The 21,877-nt window shown below is 43.0% G+C and overlaps 1 protein-coding gene and 1 long non-coding RNA gene across 8 annotated transcripts in view; both read right to left on the reverse strand.

The window, feature by feature from the left end:
* The window catches only part of DIP2C (disco interacting protein 2 homolog C), a 287,798-nt gene that overhangs the window by 90,965 nt on the left and 174,956 nt on the right, over positions 1–21,877 (reverse strand). For all 7 annotated transcript variants that reach the window (XM_083704608.1, XM_083704609.1, XM_083704605.1 and 4 more), the window contains 2 exons: positions 11,172–11,297; positions 9,306–9,515 (listed from right to left, as the gene is read on the reverse strand). In XM_083704608.1, the coding sequence (XP_083560734.1) occupies positions 9,306–9,515; positions 11,172–11,297 (336 nt within the window). The remainder of the gene's footprint in view (positions 1–9,305; positions 9,516–11,171; positions 11,298–21,877) is intronic.
* Positions 11,433–20,533, reverse strand: LOC310828140. The gene is made up of 3 exons (XR_014556715.1): positions 16,749–20,533; positions 11,828–16,602; positions 11,433–11,489 (listed from the first exon to the last, which is right to left on the reverse strand). It is a non-coding gene; the product is annotated as an uncharacterized lncRNA (long non-coding RNA).

Genomic DNA, 21,877 nt, shown 5'->3' on the forward strand with positions numbered 1-21,877 from the left:
GGCGAGAATGCATTTTGCATATTGCGTCTGTCACTGAAATTGTGCATTGCATGTTTTGCATATCGGAAAGAGAAAATTAACTCTGTAAATGTATGCACTGCCTAAATGGCTTTAAGATGACATACCAGATCCAAAATAAAAGTCATTTAGAGAGGGTAGCCGCCAAGCTATGCTGAGGACTCAACCTCCGCTACGAGAGCTCAGCAGGCCCATTAAGTAAAATTAAGTTGTTTCAGAAGAAAAATGACTCTGATCAACATATGTTGATGATAAAAATAGGAACAGTGACAGCTGTAAGACTTCAAAGTACATCTTCCCTTCACAAGCATATTCATTTGCATTGCCCCATATCCCGGTCCCTTTCAATAAATTCAATCTGTAAGCCACCAAGTTCAAACAGCTGCTCTCCAACAAGAACTACAGATATTTCTGCCACCGGATCAAAATGGTCTGCATCATTTTACTAGGGGAATAAGTTACAATTCGCTGCAGAATTAAATTAAAATACTTCAATTGCATCTTGCTTCTGTTTGGTTGCCAATCAGGCTCTCATTTCATGTCAGGCCTGAGTGATGCAAGGGGGAGGATGAAGAAAGATTATTAATTTGCCACGTGGCAGGTACTTTAGGTGAGCAGATTAGGAGAAGTGTGGTGCAGCAGGAACTGGGCCAAAATAGGGGTATATTGTATTTAGATACAATAAAGTCACCACAGTAATTTGCAACTAAAAATACTCATATAGGAGAATAGTTAGGCCACTGGGAATGGTGAATTATTTAAATGTCATTTCATTCAAATGATCAATTGGGGGGGCGTATAAAAGAAGAAGTTGTCCTCAATTCATAGGACAAAGTTCCCACCTTCAGTGGAGTTACACGATTCAACCGTTTTGCACATGAAAAAAATAAAGCAAGAATCCAGCCAACTTCTGAGCCAGCCAAAAGGTGTTCTGGTGTCTGCCAGCTCTACAATTCTTTGACGAGCGTAGCCACCTTTCCATTACCAAAAATAAACACTGCTGGGAACTGGGAATTCCCTTTTTAATTCCAGTTACTAGAACAAAGCATTACTCGCAGTCTAAAATTAGCTCATTTAAAGAAACAAGGTTTGGTCATCCAATACTTTATTTCTTTATGCAATGGCACTTCCATAATTTTGCTTTTCCAATGGTCACTAACTACCAAAAGCGTTACCTTCGTTGCTCTGTTAAAATTCCAACCATTCCCATTAACTGGCTTCAACTTCTGTGTTTTTGACCATGTCTTCTGTTTTTTAATCAGCCTGCACTCTTTCATTTTCATTTCACTCTTTCACCACACTAGAAGAATGACTAGTGGGGTGCCACAGGGTTCTGTCTTGGGCCCGGTCTTATTCAACATCTTTATCAACGACTTGGATGATGGACTCAAGGGCATCCTGATCAAATTTGCAGATGACACCAACTGGGAGGGGTGGCTAACACCCCAGAGGACAGGATCGCACTTCAAAACGACCTTGACAGATTAGAGAACTGGGCCAAAACAAACAAGATGAATTTTAACAGGGAGAAATGTAAAGTATTGCACTTGGGCAAAAAAAATGAGAGGCACAAATACAAGATGGGTGACATCTGGCTTGAGAGCAGTACATGTGAAAAGGATCTAGGAGTCTTGGTTGACCACAAACTTGACATGAGCCAACAGTGTGACGCGGCAGCTAAAAAAGCCAATGCAATTCTGGGCTGCATCAATAGGAGTATAGCATCTAGATCAAGGGAAGTAATAGTGCCACTGTATTCTGCTCTGGTCAGACCTCACATGGAGTACTGTGTCCAGTTCTGGGCACCACAGTTCAAGAAGGACACTGACAAACTGGACGTGTCCAGAGGAGGGCAACCAAAACGGTCAAAGGCCTGGAAACGATGCCTTATGAGGAACGGCTAAGGGAGCTGGGCATGTTTAGCCTGGAGAAGAGGAGGTTAAGGGGTGATATGATAGTCATGTTCAAATATATAAAAGGATGTCACATAGAGGAGGGAGAAAGGTTGTTTTCTGCTGCTCCAGAGAAGCGGACACGGAGCAATGGATCCAAACTACAAGAAAGAAGATTCCACCTAAACATTAGGAAGAACTTCCTGACAGTAAGAGCTGTTCGACAGTGGAATTTGCTGCCAAGGAGTGTGGTGGAGTCTCCTTCTTTGGAGGTCTTTAAGCAGAGGCTTGACAACCATATGTCAGGAGTGCTCTGATGGTGTTTCCTGCTTGGCAGGGGGTTGGACTCGATGGCCCTTGTTCCAACTCTGTGACTCTATGATTTGTACAGCAAATCCCACCACTATTCCCAGTCTCCAAACCAAGGTGTGTACAGTGGGTACCACCCAGTAGTAAGAGGTAGAGAGCTTGGGTGGTACAAGATAAGTGGCGCTGGGAAACAAGAATAATGTGGCAAAATAATGTGCTTATTGAAAGACCACCCTCAAAAGGCAGTTTGGCACTGGTCCTTTGCCTTTCCAGCATGTGCATGAGCAATACAAATAAAGCAAAACAAGGATGACATGAAAACTATGTTGTCCCACTACCTTGGTTAGAATTTGATACGGTCATTGAAGAAGCTCCAGAGGGTTTTTGAGAGTGGGGTGAGAGAAGAGTTTGATCCTACTCTTGCTCAATAGCCTTGATATAATCTTAGTGAGTCCAATGTATGTATTGATTTAAGGCACGACTGAGGCTTCTTATGTAAGGGAATCTTAGTATTAGTATGTTTAGGAGTTTTAGTGTTGACTTTCATTTTAAAGGACTAAAAATATGGGACACCACAGCAATACTTTGACACATGGTATTTTTGACAAATTCTACATCGAAGCTTATGCAACTACCATGCGTGGAAGTTGGGCCTGGCAACTTGTTCCAATAATTCTCTGCTAATTCTGTTTTAATTTCTGTTTGGAACATTATGCATCTGTTTCAAAGGTTAACTTGCAAATGGAAATTCGCTGCCAAAGACAATTGCTGAACTACTCTCTGTACTACATGGAGGATGTAATATTGGTCAAACAGAACTGAGCTCTAGTAATTACCTAGAAGCAGTTCCCCTCAATTTAATTGCGGTGCATGGAGGCATAAGAACTTGCTGTCAATGTAAGAAAATGTGGGACCATCCTGAGGATGCTTCAGCAAAGTTAAAACAGTACTTGAGCATGAATGAGATGGACTTAGCACACAAGGTCCCAAGAATAACAGTCCCAATGGTTCACACAAAAAAGACATGCACGGTTGTCTTCAATGTCAATACCTTTTGTTTCAGAAGCAGGGTGTCTCTGGCTACCAGTTACTGAGAAGCACAATCGAGGAGAGTGCTGTTGCACTCATGCCCTGCTTACAGATTTCCCCTATGGCTGGCCACTTTGAGAACAAGATGCTGGACAAGATAAGCCAAGGTCTCTTCTTCTGTGCTTATCAATAAGGGTTAACATTAGACCTCATCAGGCCATTACTTGCCTGAAGAGGGGAAGCATGGTCAAAAAGGCTGCAGTTCCTCACATTGAGCTCTGTCCCCATAGGTGTGCAGCTATTCCCACCCACATCTGTGCTGGGCATAACCTCTGAAGCAGGGTGCTTGCTCTACCTTGTTGTTGTTGTTAGTCGTGTCCGACTCTTCGTGACCCCATGGACCAGAGCACGCCAGGCACTCCTGTCTTCCACTGCCTCCCGCATTGCTCTACCTAGGGAGCCTAAACGTGTGGTTTAGAATCCTGGCCATTTAGGCTTCTTAATCATGCAGACTTCCTGCTTCGGAAGTCGTGTCCAACATGGCAATGGTGGGGAGCAATATGAGCCATGTGACGGGGCAGGGATAAGCATGGGCCTCCTGCTGCCATTTTCTTTATACTTGGCCTCTTCACATGTGTTACACCCCAAGAGGGCTATTCTAAAGCTATAAAGCAATGCACACTTTCCTGACAGCAAGTCTCACTGAATTCAGTAGGGCTGACTTCTGAGTTGCTATGCACTGGGATGTCCAGTCTCTCTGCCCCAAAAGAGAAAGCCAGAATCAGTTTTTGTTCTAGGATGCCCCCTTCATTTCCAATTGCAACAACAATTTACACCTGCTGCATTTATGGACACCTGCGTAAGTCAACAAACCACAATTCAAATAAATAGCACTGCATAAAAGGTCTGGACAACCCTTGGGCAAGTTTGCGGTTACTTTGAAACCCAGTTATATTTCCTGTTATGGTCCCCCATATCCACTCAATACACTTCCATGGGGGTCTGAACAAGAGGGTAAAGATTTCACCTTGGACCTTGATCCCTACTGAGTTCAGAATGGAGTTTTTCCATTCTTCACAGCCAGAGGTATTGAGTGCTGCCTTTGAAAAATTCATATTTGTCACAATTAGCACTTTCAGAATGCAGCAGTTTGTCATAATACCACGTCTCCCACAGTCAGAGTAATTTACAGAGGGTGTTTTCCAAAGGGAAACATGGGAATTTGTATTTCGGCGTCATCAAAAGTACATCGTTATTTCTGAGTAACGGTGCTGGGAAGGGCAGATTGCCCCAGTGTGCTGTCCTATTTTTAGGGCATGAATGAAGCACTCCGATTACTGGACTGCTTTTCTTTAAAATTCTACCTTGTGGGCCGGAACACAGTCTGCAGGAATCTCTCTTCTTTATAGTAAGAGAAAGAACTACCATTGGACCTATTAAAGTCAGACTTTCTATTCCATTTCCCCCAAAAAATGAAATAAAAAATGTAGGCTTGTACAATTTCTCTGCTCTGGGAGAGAAACTTGAAAGCACTTACTCCCATTCGCTACCTGCTAACAAGCATTTAAGGAGACCCGTCTTGCATTCCCATCATGAAGAGAGAGGTCGCTCTGAGCACCTGTCTCCCATCTAATTAAGAAGCTGGAATTGAACTTCAAGTCAAAACTACAGACTACAATCTGGTCCTCGGATTCCTTTCACAGTCTGGGGTTGTTGTTTTTTAAAGGGAACTAGTGACTTGACTCCTCTATACAAAGTGCCAATAGGATCAGTCTATGCATTCAGACAGTGGAAGCGTGATTCACATGACAAGCCTATGGTGTGTTGTGCTTGCTGTCTGGAGAAATCTCCACAATGAAGACTGAAAGCCTGAGCAGTCACCCAAACTGGGGAGAAAAGCCATCTTCAAATCTCTAAAGGGTTGACATCTTGAAGATGGAGCAGGTTTGTTTGCTCCTGCTCTGGAGGACTTGAACCAATGGATTCAAGCTACAAGAAAGGAGATTCTGACTAAACATCAGGAAGAACTTTGTAAGAACGGTTCAACAGTGGAACAGGCTCCCTCAGGATCTGGTGGACTCTGCTTCATCTAAGTGTTTTTTTTAAGCACAGACTGAATTGCCATCTGTCATTGATGCTTTAGTTGAGATTCCTGCATTGCAGGGTGTTAGACTACATGACCCTCTGGGGTCCCTTCCAACTCTACAATTCTATAATTCCATGTATGGAGTCGGTGGGATTGTGGGAGACGGAATAAATATCTTGTTTCCTGGACACTTTTGCCATGCGCTCACCTTAACTTGTGCATGGGAAAAAGCAAAGTAGATCCTGCAAGTTTGAGGTTCACCCACTACGGATGAAGACAGGACTGAGCTAGCTGGGACAATGGACTGACTCAATCCAAGGGAGCTTCCTACGTTTCTAAAACAGTTGGCAGAAACACACGAGAGGCCTCTCTCAGTTGTGGCCCCTGTTCTCTGGAAATTGCTTGATTCGGCAGACCCATATGGGATCAGGTATGGTTTTTCTGGGCCTACTGGGTTTTGTATTCACTTTATCAACCACTTGTTTGTTTCTATCCATTTATGGGCTTAAAAAACCCAGCCTATAAATATACTTAGTAAATGCATTTAAGAATCTATAGGCTCCCAGTTGGCTCACACAGTCTCCTGGTAGAAAGGGTCGGTTGGAAGAACCTATATTAGGCTTATGTGCACTTTGTCATGTGTGCGCACACCTGCCTTGAATGGCACCTGTACATAACTGTCAACCTTCCCCTTTTTTGCGGGAAATTCCCTTATTCCAGCGTGATTTCCCGCTGCTTCCCGTTGCTATCCCGGATTGTTAGATATCCTGTAGACTGTACCCGGGACAGGTGAGGCTGCTGATCCCTTATTTTCGAGGCTGCTGGTCCCTTATTTTCAAATCTGAAAGTTGACAGCTATGCACCTGTACCTGAACCCAGCCTGTGCTATCTCCCCCCTCCCCTATTGCATCAGAAGGACCGGCATTCACAGACGTAACGTGTGTAGGTTCTAATCACAACCAGTGCTCTTCATTCAGGGTGCAAAGGAGTTCAGAATTTGATCCACTACCCAACTTGCTAGGGTCTCTACACTCTGGGGAACTATGAATTCAGGCATCAGTCTCTTGAGAATAACATCTTTCCCCCAACACCAACAAACATATACAAGAAAAGAAATAGCATGAGTTACTGCGCCAAGTCTAAAATTAACAGCATGCCACATTATTTTTATAAAGATATATTTAAATGCAACATTCAGACATTGTGACTAATGCAACCTTTCAGAAATGGGATGAAATTTAATTCGTCATAACTTCCTCCTGTACTCCGAGAGGAAGTCACAGAGGAATTCCAAATAGGGACAATCACCTGTAGAGAACCTAAGAGGCTCCTGAAAAATATTTTAGAGAGCAGAGATGAGCTTCAGGTTGAGAGGTACATCTAAGGAATGTAGCATTTACTTAAGAATGGGGAAACGTTGCGAAGTAGAACAAGATTAATATTGTAGAGAGATTAATAGGACAATCCTATACATACCCACTTAAAGGTATATCCCATTGTGCTCAGTGGTGCATACTCACAGGAAAATGTGCATAGGATTGCAGCCTAATAAGGACATTTGCCAATTGTCCAATACAATTAAGGACTTTTTAAAAAGGTTGCAAAAGGAAACACTTCAAATTAGGAAAATCCAAAATGTTTTTTGTTTGTTTCCAGCTCCTTATTTCAGTCCTCAGGCATGGCATTAGCTATTTCAGGTTTTCCTACACTACTTCTAGAAAGGCTACTTGCAAGCCTAACCATGCCATACTGAATTCACTGGAGCTTACACCCAGGTGAGAGGGTTTAGGATTGCATCTTAAATTATTATTAGTCTTGGTTTCACTCTCTAGAATTAAGGGAGGGAGGGAGGACAGTTTGTGCCCCTCTTCTCTTCCACAGAACATGAACTGTCTCTATGCTATGTAATCTTCGGTACATACAACACAAGAATGCCAAGCCAGGCACACTAAAGACCCAGGCTTACATATGGGAGGAGTAAACTCTGGAGAGTTGGTGTGGCTTGCTCCCAAGTAAGCATGCACAGGACTGAAGGCTTACGTTTTACAAGGGCCAAATGTAGGTATCAAATTAGCTGAACAGCTTGATGACCAAAGTAGGGGGAAGAGTCTTCCGGACTTCCCAGGAAAAAGAGAAGGAGCAGAAGTTCAAGACGTAGCACTCAAAACACTGAAATATCATCCAGTTCGGTTCATACTAACTCTGTACCTTCCATGCCTAAATTAACTTTCACCTCTCTTCTTACAACTCAAACATAAAAGGGGAGGGGGCTCCTGCAGCCTTAATAGCTGTGTAAAGGTAAAGGTAAAGGGACCCCTAACCATTAGGTCCAGTTGTGGCCGACTCTGGGGTTGCGGCGCTCATCTCACTTTATTGGCCGAGCTTTATTGGTACAGCTTCCGGGTCATGTGGCCAGCATGACTAAGCCGCTTCTGGTGAACCAGAGAAGCACATGGAAACGCTGTTTACCTTCCCGCAGGGCAGTACCTATTTATCTACTTGCACTTATGGCGTGCTTTCGAACTGATAGGTTGGCAGGAGCAGGGACCGAGCAACGGGAGTTCACCCCGCTGCACGGATTCAAACCGCCGACCTTCTGATCGGCAAGTCCTAGGCTCTGTGGTTTAACACACAGCACCACCCGCATCCCAATAGCTGTGTAGAAGAGAGGATTTCATTATGGCAAGCTACACCTGTCAATATCCTCTCTTTTACACACTTATGGAAGCCGTAAGGGCCTTGTCGCCTTGTCTTCTTTTTCTCATATCCTAGTTAAAAGGGCTAAAAACAAAAAAAGGTCACTGAGAAAGCTTTTGTATTTTCAGAACCACCCCCATCGCTTCTTAGTGAAGCCTCAATACAAGGCGAAATTCTAGGCCACTTAAAGCTGTAACGGCTTAAGAGTAAGCCATATTTTAAGTAAATCACAGAAATGCATAGGACCAAATTCAAATGTATAGAACCAAATACAAATCATCAAGAATAAATTGCATTAGGTTGCACCCTCAGAGACCGTCTCTGACATCTCCCCCTTTATTACCTAAAGAATAAATCCTATAGAAAAAAAAGTGAGATTTACTTCCATGTAAACGTGTTTAGGATTAGGCTGGAATGCTTACTTACAAGTAAATCTCATGGGTATTGATGACACTTGCCTTTAATGAACTAGGTGCTGATTTGTAGGTCTAGCTCCCCTCAGATGATCACCCATGTACAGTCACAAATCTCAAGCAAGAGGGCAGAGTGGGATAGCCACTGGCACATCCTGCTCCTATCATTTGGTTATTTGAACAGACTATACAGATACAGGATACTCCACATCAACACAAAACCTGCATTTGCAGGGGGCCCAACTGCAAGCAAAAAGCTTATATGTTTGTATGGCCCATTCATGTGAACACACCTTATCATGCAGACGATGGAGCAGGATCTGCCACCCAGATCCCATTCTGCCCCTCCTATGCATGGTCATTCGACACGGCTAGCCACGTGAACAGAATTTAAGAACATAAAAAGAAATCCTGCCACATTCTACCCCCAAACATCCTCCATTACAATCTTGACGAAAACAACAGTCTGCTCACAGATACTTAATACCATGTCCTTGCTCAGAAAGAGAGATATATTCCCATGTTCACCGTTGAATATCCAGTAGGAGGAAGTGTTCTGTGTATTCCAAAAGCTTACAAACACCATGGTAAGCCTTGCTTGGTCCTAAGAAAGTTATTATCTCACTCGTTCTCTGAATTCTGAAAGTGTATCATCCAATTAACACTACCAGAGGATTTTCTTTTTTAAAAAGAAAACAACAACAGAAGAGCTGATGGGAAACATACACAAAATGACTTTCACTTGTTTCAATAAATGGTAGAAAACATTTCAAAGAAATCCAGGACATTCTGAAGTCCAAAGGACATACACTGTATGTGCAGGGGGAAAGGAAAGAGAGATAAAACAGGAAGTAAACACACCTATATGCGTTTGCGCCATTACATCAGCTAGCCTATGTGCAGCGCCGCTGCCGCCACTTTGCGTTGAAGATGAAGATGTTGTAGATGTGGTAGAGCCATGGATGGCTTGGCTGATCCAGTGTTCCATATTTATACTCCCTTGGCTTGACGTTGGAGTTCCCTGTGAATCGCCCTGTACAGAGCCTTCGTCTTCTGAACCAGATGAGGTATCTAAGATTGTAAAAAGGTGACAAAAGCTTTAATGGGAAGACAATGAACATGGAGACAAAGTGGCACAGTCTGAGGCACAGTAGTCCCCCCCCCCCCCAAAAAAATGTGATAAATTGAAAGCAGTAGTATAGACAGTTGAATTGAACATAGTCATAGTTTCATGCAACACGTTTCACTATGTCTTTTGTTAGAAGAAGACAAATACTGGAGAATTGACAGAGAGGAAGATTTGTCAAAATAAGGTTATGTTTACCCTTTTAGTTATCTGAAGCACAAGTGTTTCTCTACCCAAGAAGTACACTTTATTTTCAAAAGTAGTCATATTTTTCGGGGGGTGGGCGGGCGGGGAGACCACAAGGCTGGCCAAAGTAGAATTGGAGAGGGGTAACAGCAGCAAGAAACGCAATGTTTGGGAGGGAACTGCACCCTTAAAGCCTGCCCTTTCAACTAAAAAGTTGTCATTTCAGCCCAGTTTAAATGTAAAAACTGTGCAAATTAGTCTGATGCTCAGGTGCTGAAGGCTTGACAGAATGAAGATCCAGACCTATGCCCACAGACCTGGCTGCAGTTAAATCCCAATGAATTCAACTTCTTGGCTACAAGGACATTTTAGTAAAGGTAAAGGTAAAGGGACCCCTGACTATTAGGTCCAGTCGTGGCCGAGTCTGGGGTTGCGGCACTCATCTTGCTTTATTAGCCGAGGGAGCCGGCGTATAGCTTCCGGGTCATGTGGCCAGCACGACTAAGCCGCTTCTGGAGAACCAGAGCAGTGCATGGAAACACCGTTTACCTTCCCACCGGAGCGGTACCTATTTATCTACTTGCACTTTGATGTGCTTTTGAACTGCTAGGTTGGCAGGAGCAGGGAGAGAGCAACGGGAGCTCACCCCATCGTGGGGATTTGAACCGCTGACCTTCTGATTGGCAAGTCCTAGGCTCTGTGGTTTAATTCAAGGACATTTGATCCGTTGTTGTCCTGTAGGCCCTGTGCACCACAACAGAAGAGGCCCTTCTTTGAAATGATTTCCCTTGGAAGTGGGATTCAAAGCCGTGCCCCATCTGTGCAGCTTAATAGGTGGGGTTGCTCAGACGTGCACAAAAAGCCAGGTTGATTTGGGCTCCAATTATCAATATATTGTCCAAAACCAGTCTGAAGTCCATATTGTTTTTGACCTGGCAAAGCCTTTTAGGGCTGGGTAAAAAATCGTCCAAAACTAAGTCCTTATCATGATATCGGTTTCATAATTTTTGACCTGGCAATGCATTGCGAATCATGGTGTGTGTGCGCTTGCTATGCAAAAATCACAACATGTGAAAAACCATGAAGCCAGCCAGTGCCTCTGCACAGCAGGCGATATATTGCGATATTGAAAACCAGATCTTGTCCAGCCCTAGCTCCAATCCTATACAAACATACTTGGAAGTTAGTCCCATTCATCACAAAACTACTTATTTACAAATAAACATGACCCTATCACACTGTTTCTAAGTGGGGCCGGAACTACTGCCAATCTGAGGCTGTCCCACAACGCTACTTTTAAAATGCATCCAATTGTGATACTATCATATTAAATTAATGCTAACTTGCAATTAGGAAACTGCTAAAAAAAAAAGCTTTAAAATTTCACGTTAATGGATGTTGTGTTAGTTTCTTACCTGGAGGTGTGTAGGCGTCCATCGATGTTTGCACCACCAATGAACGTCGCTTGGATGGCATAGGCACTGCCATCTTCCTTTCTTTATGTTTTGCAAGAGCTGCCTGGACTGCTTCTGTATGAACATCTGGAATGAAAACCTAAATATCAGTTTGGAATGACAGCAGGACACAGGCAACTTTGACCGTGCAAATTCCTTAGTCAGAGACACACTTATTGCTTCACATGTATTTGTTTTTCAGCTGTTATTTTAAAAAAAATATGTACACATTTTAAAACTGTTTTTACATTTGTAATTGTTTATATATGCTTTACTGAACTGTATGTTGCTTCAAGATGCCTCACATCTTCATAAAGGAAATAACAATAATAATCAGAACAAAAAAAAATTCCTTCCAGTAGCACCTTAAAGACCAACTAAGTTAGTTCTTGGTATGAGCTTTCGTGTGCATGCACACTTCTTCAGATACACTGAAACAGAAGTCACCAGACCCTTCTATATAGTGAGAAGGTGGGGAGGGGTATTACTCAGAAGGGTGGTGGGAATGGGTGATTGGCAGATAGCTGTGATGAGCCTCATACCAAGAACTAACTTAGTTGGTCTTTAAGGTGCTACTGGAAGGAATTTTTTTTGTTTTGACTATGGAAGACCAACACGGCTACCTATCTGTAATAATAATCAGGAGGAAGATGAGGAGAAACCCAATTTTGCAGGGGTTCTCAGAGAAATAAAGCAGGAAGGCATGTATTGGACTAATGCTAAAATGTGTTACAATAATACTAAAAAAAAAACACTTTGTGAAACAAGTTCCAGTGCTAAGAATGGTTTATTGTATGGAAAAAGCTGAGAGCTACAGTGCAGAGAACATGCTTTACGCGTTGATTATAACCTTTTCAGTTTGTTGTCTCTTTGGTTGCTAGTTGGCTGCTAGCTTCATTTGGTGGTTCTTCATTAGTTTTTTGCTATTATTTGGATTGGGTTTTTTAACTGTTTTATTGTTTTTAGTGTATTGTAAACTATTCTGAAGTCACTTTTTGTAATCTAAAGCAGTATACAAATCTAAGAAAGAAAGAGAGTTTGATCAGCAAATGCCGGAGCATAGTCATTCTCAACATATTTGCCTACAGAGCATCACTATATATAGAAGGGATGAGGAAACTCTGGGGCTACAAATGCTTTCGGACTCCATTTCCCATGAGCCTCAGCCAGCATGGTGAATGGTCAGGGAAGATGGGAGTTGTAGTCCAGCAACATCTGGAGAGCTGCAGGTAAGCCACCTCTACTATATAGGATTGGATTACTATATTGGATTACTATCTCAACAAATCTTCAAACTCTACTCTATTAGAGCTCAAATAAGTGATGTTCCTTTATGAAGGCTGCTCCTCTTTCTTCTGGCAAATTCACAAGTTAGTTTTTCCCACTATAAGCTTGTCTTCCATTCCGAATTTCTGCCTGTCATGCAGCTGTTAAAGCACTGCCAGGGAGAAAAACAGGGGGTGTTGGCAGTTCAACCCCAAACTGCATAGTTTAAGTTAGTCTGCCATCCAACTTGGAACTTATCTGGAAACAAAGCAAGACTAATGAGATGAAACATTGCATTTCAGACTTAATGCATTTTGTACTAGCAACAGAAACAAGCCCAAGGATATCAGAGAAGCCCCATCACTTGCTGATCTTAGAAATATATTTTGCCTTATTGAATTGCTTCATAAAATTCATGGGATTGGATAAAGATATAATTGTACTTAGCGGCCCACTGAAAGGTAGTGATGACTGACTTAAGACCCACTGATTTCAATGGATCTACTCAAAGTATGACTGTATCTGGGTCTAACCTATACATCTTTCGAGAAATAAAAGGGAGACTGGTTGGAAAGCATCTAAATGATCGAATTTTGAAGCCTGTGTTGGCTTTTATGCCATAAGTACAGAACACTTCTATAGTTGTATTAGCTAATAAAGGCTCAAAATTAGATCACAGCGAGTAGAATGCATTTGTGAAATAGCCTTTAAGATTATAGTCATGTTTCAGACAGACAAGCTTTCTTTGAAGACAAGTTGCTTTTGCTGAGAGACAGCAAGTGGGCAGGAATATGAAAAGAATAAGGGAAAACAGACATGGATTATGTTTTTTTGACACATAAACATGGATTAAGAAAAGTATTTGTATCTTGTTTGTTGTTTAAAGGATAAATTTTGAACCATCTTCACTGATGGAGGGTATGAAAGTATATTTCTAGTGTAATGCAACGAAAGTATATTTCTAGTGTAATGCAACAATGATAAGGATACTAAGTTTACTGGGGAAATAGCCCCAATGAAAACAAAACAAAACAAAAGCATTTCTAAATAAATATAGTGAGGGTGAGCTTATAAAAGCCAGGATGCTGAACACATTACTTGGAAATAAGATCAACTGAAAGCAACTGTACTTAACTGTCAAGAAGCTTGTCTGAAATTCAGTGAACCAGCCCAAGTTAGGAAACGCCACAAAACAGAAGCCGCAATACTTCGGATTCAAGTAATATAAAATCTTGGCTTTAACCATTTATGCTCTCAGAAAAAGAGCTCAAGACCATTAATGCCAAGTTTCCAGACTACTTAAAGTACACTTCCACATACAGTTTTCCTTATCGCGTATTGAATTAATTGAAAAGAAGCCATGCCGTCTTCTAATACACAAAAGTGCAGCTTGCTCAGTCACAGGGTCCTAAAAAACAGGGAAAGGGGAGCTTTTTCCCACTCTGAGACTTGAAACATTGCTAACAATCTGGACTGGACAATGAGAGAGAGAGAGAGAGAGAGACAGAGAGAGAGAGAGAGAGAGACCGCGAGCGAGCGCAAACACCAGGGGGGGGGGGATCCAGTACAGTGGTACCTCGGGTTACAAACGCTTCAGGTTACATACGCTTCAGGTTACGGACTCTGCAACCCAGGAATAGTACCTCGGGTTAAGAACTTTGCTTCAGGATGAGAACTTTGCTGGCGCAGCAGCAGCGGGAGGCTCCATTAGCTAAAGTGGTGCTTCAGGTTAAGAATGGACCTCCAGAACGAATTAAGTACTTAACCCGAGACACCACTGTATTAGTGTAATATAGGGTTAGCATTTATTTTCAATTCCACATAGGTTAAATCAGGGTGTTAATACTCTACCCCACAGGTACTGTTCTGCGGAAGAATTCAGAATTATTATTTTTTTTATCAGCAAAGCATTCTGTACCACCATCTAACCCAAACACTTGTTTATTGGGAAGTCAAATAAAATTTTAATTAACTCCTAGTAAATATGCTTAGACCCATGGCCTACAATGGCCTATTGAACAGGCAGAAAATAATGTATCTGCTCATTTTATCCAATGTATGTCCTTATTAACTTTTAAAAAGGATTTCAGGGCATTCCTTTGAAGACAAACCTCTGACGTATAAACTGTTGTTTTATACCTGCTGCTACAGTTCAAATTGTATTTTCTCTGTTGCTCAGTTTGAACACAGAACAGCCGCTTTTCAGGGGTTCCCCGCCCCCCCCCAGGTTCCTTTATATTTTTTTAGAAATAGGGTTGCTATTGTTTTGTGAGGGTTTCTCTGCTTCTCCTGCCTGCTTCTCTCTCTTCTTAAGAAAAGCCAGAATAGAAAAATATGATCCGCTAAATAAAACATAACCACTCTGCTGTATGCTAGCAGATATTACCCTTCCGTTTCCTTTCCTTTGATCTTCTTTCCCTTCTTGGGTGATTGGCTCATACACTGGATTCAGTTTGTGCTTCTTGCTATTCTTAGAGAATCAATATAAACAGTGCAAAATGAAGTGACAAGATTGGGAAGGCTAACTGCTTGACTTGCACTGAGGATGTCTGCGCAAGATTCATTACTCAACCTGTCAAGCATTTATTCTAGGTGGCCTGATAATAAATAGTAAAAGTTAGGGATAAAGTAGATGTGGCTACTACTACTACTACTACTACTACTACTACTACTACTATTACTATTACTACTACTACTAAGCCAATGCTTTGCACACTTTTATCCTCACAACAACCTGTAGAGGTGGATCACATGAGTAATAGTGAGCAACTCAAGATCACCAACAAGGCTTCATGGCTGTGCAGATGTTTCAGTAAGATCTCCCTAGTTGACGTTCAAGGCTCTCTCTGTCCTTGAGGTCAGATTCTATGCATTCATGTAGAATGCAGGGTGGGGGGGGGGTCAGATTGCAAGAGCAAAAAAGGGAGTGTGGGTGTGTGGAAAAAACTCTTCCCTGCATCCACTAATTAGCCCCTTCACTCATGAATGGCAGCCTCACTTGCTACTGGAACCCAGGTATGGGCTATATAGGAACAAGAAGATTCAGTTCCTCCAGCTCACAGGTTTTTGCTCCTTAAACCAGACTCCCACTTATTTCCATATGACTGCAGCAGATATGGGTTGAAACGCTGGGTCTGTCTCTGTAAATGTCTAGTTATTTTTAATTCTGTCCAACACAAAAACATTTCCCATTTTATTTAATGCATTTGCTCGTTGGGGCAGCTTCACACCATCATTTATGTTACCAAAATTTCACTACGTGGTTGGCTTTGGCCACAGGCACACTGCCAAATGCATGGAGAGATTATGAAGTGAGCTTGTGGTGATCAGAACTTCGGACAACAAAGGAGGGCAGTATTCTGCAGAAAATACAGGAAATGTGTCTCCTCATGTTCTACCAAAGCGGAAGTCCATTCAATGATGAGGTCCATATCACCTGCAATGTTTTGATGTTTTGCAAAAAGGGTGGTGCGTAAATTCTCTTCTAAATAAGTATTATTATCTTTCTCTCTCGTATCAAATCATATCATCTTGCAGTGCAGACACTCGATGGCAAAGAAGATTTCTGCAGTTGTTAATAAGGCAGTCACATTCCCACCTGCCTGTTTGCTTCCTAGTTCATCCATCTGACCCCTTCCCCAAACCACCTGCAGTGGCAGCAAAGCTAGTTTCCAAACCTAACAACTCCTCTACTTCACTAAAGAAAATATAACTGCCTCAGAAGCATAAATAGCTTTATAACTTAATGATTCCTTGCAGGTTCTGCAACTTCCTAGATCCAGAGGAAACTGAACGTGCTCTCTTTAAGCATGGAACGAGTCTTCCTGTCTCTTATTGCATACAATAAACAAGGCTTTCCCCTTTACAGAAAAGACTTCCATATCTTGGTAATTTCAGCACAGTTCTGGAGACACAGACAAAAAACCCTAATGCACTGTAGCCTGTAGGTGATTTATTACTTCCACCTTGGCTCACAGCACTGCATGCCTTTCTCAGTACAATCAAGTGTTACCTAGTAAATATTTAAAGTTTCCATGTTAGTAGGCCAAGATTCTTTCAACCTCCTTATGAAGCCTGCCGTGTGACTGCAAGGGAACGAGCCTATTCATCATATTGCTTGGGTCTCCTATTCCAGTGTTTCCCAACCTCAGGCCTCCAGATGTTTTTGGCCTACAACTCCCATCATCCCTAGCTAGCAAGACCAGTGGTCAGGGATGATGGGAATTGTAGTTCAAAAACAGCTGGAGGCCCAAGGTTGGGAAACACTGTGACCTATTCCTTTACTGCTTTAGCTAAAAAGTGTAAATTCATACTGATTAATCTGGTGCAAACCAAACGTGGGACTTCTAAAGACATCAAGTTCAACCCTATGCATTTCACTAAATTATCTGTGATACATGTGTATCCTGTTTCTGCTTAAAGACCAGACTAGAGAAAGATATTCATCTCATTTTACCTTTTCGACGCGGAAATCCTTCTCCTGCCAGTACTGTTGGTTTATTTCTTGGTCTGCCAGCCCCAATTTTTAGTTGATTAACCACCTGTCTTTTAACCAATTAAACGTAGACCACTTTGCACATTACCAAAAAACCCTCAATATCGACTCTCTTTTTCCTGAGATACTGAGGATGTGCATGTTAATTTACAATTTATTCGCTGTCTGAATGAAAGGCTGCCTGCAATATTTCTTTCCTGTAGTAAGGAAAGCCCTTACTACAGAAATACACCAGAATTAAAATGGGGGGGGGGTGGAGAGACAAGCAAGTGTTTCCTTAACCCACATTGATCATGAGTGGTACTTAAAACTAGTCCCTATCAACTAGTCCCTATCGTACTAGTGTACGATCTGATGCGCCATTAATGGAGAACAGGGGATAAAAGGCCCCCCCACAGGTGAATGATGGGGCAGGAAGAGTGCTGTAAAATGGTCTGGTTTACTGCTTCCGTCAACCCACCCCAGAGATAGCAGCTGTACAGTGAGGGCTAAACAGTGAAGTCCCTTCTTCCACATTGCTCACAGTTACGGACCAGCAGGGAGGCAAGGACGTGGCCTGCAGATCCCACCTGCAGATCCCACTTATGCTGGGGCCTAGGAAGCATAAATATATGGCTCGTTAGGGAGCCCAAGGCCTACATTCCATTGCGGATGACTTTGGGGGGGGACCATCCACTTCCTCTCTCATACACACTGACATATACATTTACAGACCTAAACACACTTTGTCACATTCATTCATTCCCTGCCCCCCTCCCCACAGCAATTAGGACTGAAAACTTCTCAATGCTAATTGCTCCAGGGGCAAGATGTTCGTGGAAATTGCAGCACGCAAGAAGGAGAGGGTTAACTCCTTCCCTCCCTCGCTACCAAGATTAGCCAAAAGTGGAAGGCTCCCCCCCCTTCCCCCGGTTTAATTGCCCCACAGGGCAGGGTGGTGTGGCACGGGCCAGATGGGGAGGCCCCACAGACCCCAGCTATCCTATGGGCTTGGGAAGGTTTACACACACACATAGACACACCATGCCCTATGAGAAATGGGAAGGGTCTCATGTTGTCATGGCAATACCTATCATTACTGTACTCTCAGCAGAGCTGAGTCTGCACCCTGCGCTCCTCACACAGGTGGCAGGGTTGCACCCTTAGCCGATTGCTCTTTTGATTAAGGCTTGCAGCCCTTTTCTACCCCTGCGTTATGTGTGCTTTATTTCTGCTCTGGGTATTCAGCTTTCAAAGAAGGCAGATATTGTTTGGGTGTCCCCCAGTTTGACAGCTGGCAACAGCCTGATTTTTCCCCCCCATGGAGAAGCCTAACATTCAATTCTGTTCCCAAATACATTATCTGGAGAGAGAAGCAGCACACTGGTAGAGGATCATGCAACCACCTCCATATATCCGGCAGTGCTTTATAGCTATTTTAATATCCTATATTGCTTATAGAGAACTCATTCCCCCGAGTGCTAAATCCTTATGTAACAAGGACAGTACAGTCCACAAAGCGATTTTTTTGAAGGGTGAACAGAGTTTGGGGAAACCCCAAGGTTTGCAGAAATGCAGAAGATGTTAAAAGAGAAGGGGGAAGAGTAAAAACAGCCTAATTGAAGACTGAGCATGCTCAGTGGCCTCTGTGTGTGTGTGTGTGTGTGTGTGTGTGTGTGTCTATTTCTATCTCTTTCTCTATAATCTCTATCTCACCAAAGACTAGATAGGCATCCCATGCTAACCATCTGGATTCTGGCTACTGACTTCAATTAAACTTACAAGACAGAATGTCCAAACAACCTATAAATGGTGATAGCTTCATCTTTGCAGGTGACGATAATACTAATATTTATTATTCATTAATGATGAATTTAGGCAAATTCATCCTCCAAATATAAGTAAGAATCTAATACAGATTTGATTGTTATGGGTTAAGTGAAACCTTACTTGGCCCGCTGTCATTGCTTGCTAGAGAAATCGCGGGTGCGCTTAGTGAGAATTGCTGGGAATGCTCAGATTTTAGGTATTATGACTATATAATTAATTTTGGTGCCAAGTGTCTATTAGCAACAGGATAATGACATGTGCTAATTGGTAGTGACAGGTGATAAAGCAGTTAATGTGCTATGATCAAAGCGGCTGAATTATAGGATTTGTACCCTCTTGTGTCTTCAGGGTCATTAGCCTACTGTTATCAAGTAGTGAGGCGACTGGCGGTGCCATGAAAATTGATAGGCTGATGCCATTAACAATCAATCCCTGAGAAAAGGGGGCCCACCCAGGGTACAGTCATTTATTTTGGATGTGGTTACTGGTTCTTCCTTTCTGGGGAGACATGCTGCTATGCCATGCATTCCTTTGCCTGGGCTGCCAACATTTTTACCAGCCCAATTATATTGGGTCTGTGACCATAGCTTGAACTGCAGAGATTGATTTATCTCCTTCCCAAGAAAAGCTCCACCTACTGATTTTTACAGAATAAGCTGCTGTAAAAGACACAGGAACAGAACCAGGCTGTTACTTCTGGTTAGTTGGCAACACTATATTTTGCTTACTTTTGTGACCAAGAGTAGCAGTGCAATCCTATAGGTATCTGCAAGTCGCACTGAGTTCAGTGGGGCTTACTCCCCCTATACCTTATAAGTGGGTATATGCTTGCATTCACTGAACCCAAAGCAACCAACTTCTGAGAAGACTTGGAATTATAAAGGCTGCAAGTTCTGCAATCAGTGGAGCTCTAGGTCCCTCTTTTGTCAATTGGCAAAAAGCCGAAGGAACCAGAGTTTGAATCTGTGGAAAGAATGTACACAAATGCCATCGGAAGGCACAAACTAGAAATATCCTCTTTTGAGAAGAAGAAGAGTTTGGATTTGATATCCCGCTTTATCACTACCCTAAGGCGTCTCAAAGCGGCTAACATTCTCCTTTCCCTTCCTCCCCCACAACAAACACTCTGTGAGGTGAGTGAGGCTGAGAGACTTCAGAGAGAAGTGTGACTAGCCCAAGGTCACCCAGCAGCTGCATGTGGAGGAGCGGAGACGCGAACCCGGTTCCCCAGATTACGAGTCCACCGCTCTTAACCACTACACTACAGTGGAGAGCACCAATAATCTCTTGATGTTTTCTCCCCAACTTCAGAGTTTCAGGCTACAACTCGAAGAAGACTTGCTAGAGAGCAATGTCTATAGAAACCAGTAGGGTTTTATTTCTGAGCAAATACGATTAAGATCGTGCAAGCCAACTCTGTCTTCCTATGTACGAAGCAGCAGCTTGTGTTGCGCTTTGATAACGAACGACCAGCTTTTGCTGCAAGGAGCCACTGAGTGTGGGAAACAGCCCTTGGAACTCTTGCTGTCACAAGGCAGCAGCAGAGGCTCTGGGCCTGATATTTCAGCACAGGCCACTGATGTCATCCACTCAGAGCTGCATTGTTATCTACATAGCAGCTCTGCACCTACATGGAACTGAAGTAGCAAGCCTGGTGCTCTGCCACCTAATGACACTGTCACAAGATCCTCTACCCGTGCCTAACTATGCTCACTGGCAGAAAGTGGGAGTCTGCCAGCGAATTGCTGCATGTAGGAGTATCAAGCTCTACTAGTCCCCAGCCTCCCATCTCTCTGCTGTTATGTATGTCCCTGTTAAATCTACAGATAGGTAGCCGTGTTGGTCTTCCATAGTCAAAACAAAAAAATTCCTTCCAGTAGCCCCTTAAAGACCAACTAAGTTAGTTCTTGGTATGAGCTTTCGTGTGCATGCATCTGAAGAAGTGTGCATGCACACGAAAGCTCATACCAAGAACTAACTTAGTTGGTCTTTAAGGTGCTACTGGAAGGAATTTTTTTGTCCTGTTAAATCTGTACCCTTTCAGCCAAGATGGGCTGTGCTGCCCAAACATCAGAAGCAATGTTTCATCAACTTTACTCCTCCCTAAGATAAGGAAGGGAATTCTAACTCTGTGCAAGACTTTGCTACATTATGCAGGGGGTGGGTTAGATTAGATCTGGGCAGTGGGGAGCAGGGTAAGAGACAGATTAGGATCTACTGGTAGATTTCTGGGTGATCTGTGGTAGATTGGCGCTACGTACCCATTGCTTAACTATAGCAACAGCAAAATTCTTTCCTACTTAAATGAGGCAGCTTAAGTGAAGAAAGGCAAACCAAACCTCAGTTCAGATCTCATGGGGGGGGGGGGGGAATCATCAGCTTATAATGGGTTCAGAAGACACCCTGGTCTTTAATTCTAATTGTACGTCTTTTGCACTTGGTTCTGATTGGTAGAACTTGGGTAAAAAGGTAAAGGGATCCCTGACCATTAGGTTCAGTCGCGGACGACTCTGGGGTTGCGGCGCTCATCTCGCTCTATAGGCCGAGGGAGGAGGCGTACAGCTTCCGGCTCATGTGGCCAGCATGACTAAGCTGCTTCTGGCGAACCAGAGCAGTGCACGGAAACGCCGTTTACCTTCCCACCAGAGTGGTTCCTATTTATCTACTTGCACTTTGATGTGCTTTCGAACTGCTAGGTTGACAGGAGCAGGGACTGAGCAACGGGAGCTCACCCTGTCACGGGGATTCAAACCGCCAACCTTCTGATTGGCAAGCCCAAGAGGCTCAGTGGTTTAACCCACAGCGCAACCCGTGTCCCTTAGAACTTGGATAGGACTTTGGAAAAACCAAGTAGATCCAGCAAGTTGGAAGCCCACCCTGGATGGGAAGACCTCCACAGTCCCTTCCATGGTTCTATGGTTCTACATGCTCTGCGTGCAAAAGCTTCCAGGTTAAGACTTGGCATCACAAGATAAAAAATTACCAAGTAGGTGGGAAAGAAGAATGTTTACATACTTGACAGAGACTGATAGTTCTATGCATGGAACAGCAACAACATCATGAAAAGGGCTGCTTTCTGCTTATGTGCTATGCAATG

Source organism: Podarcis gaigeae (assembly GCF_964106915.1).
Source record: "Podarcis gaigeae genome assembly, chromosome: 12".
Taxonomy (NCBI): Eukaryota; Metazoa; Chordata; class Lepidosauria; order Squamata; family Lacertidae; genus Podarcis; species Podarcis gaigeae.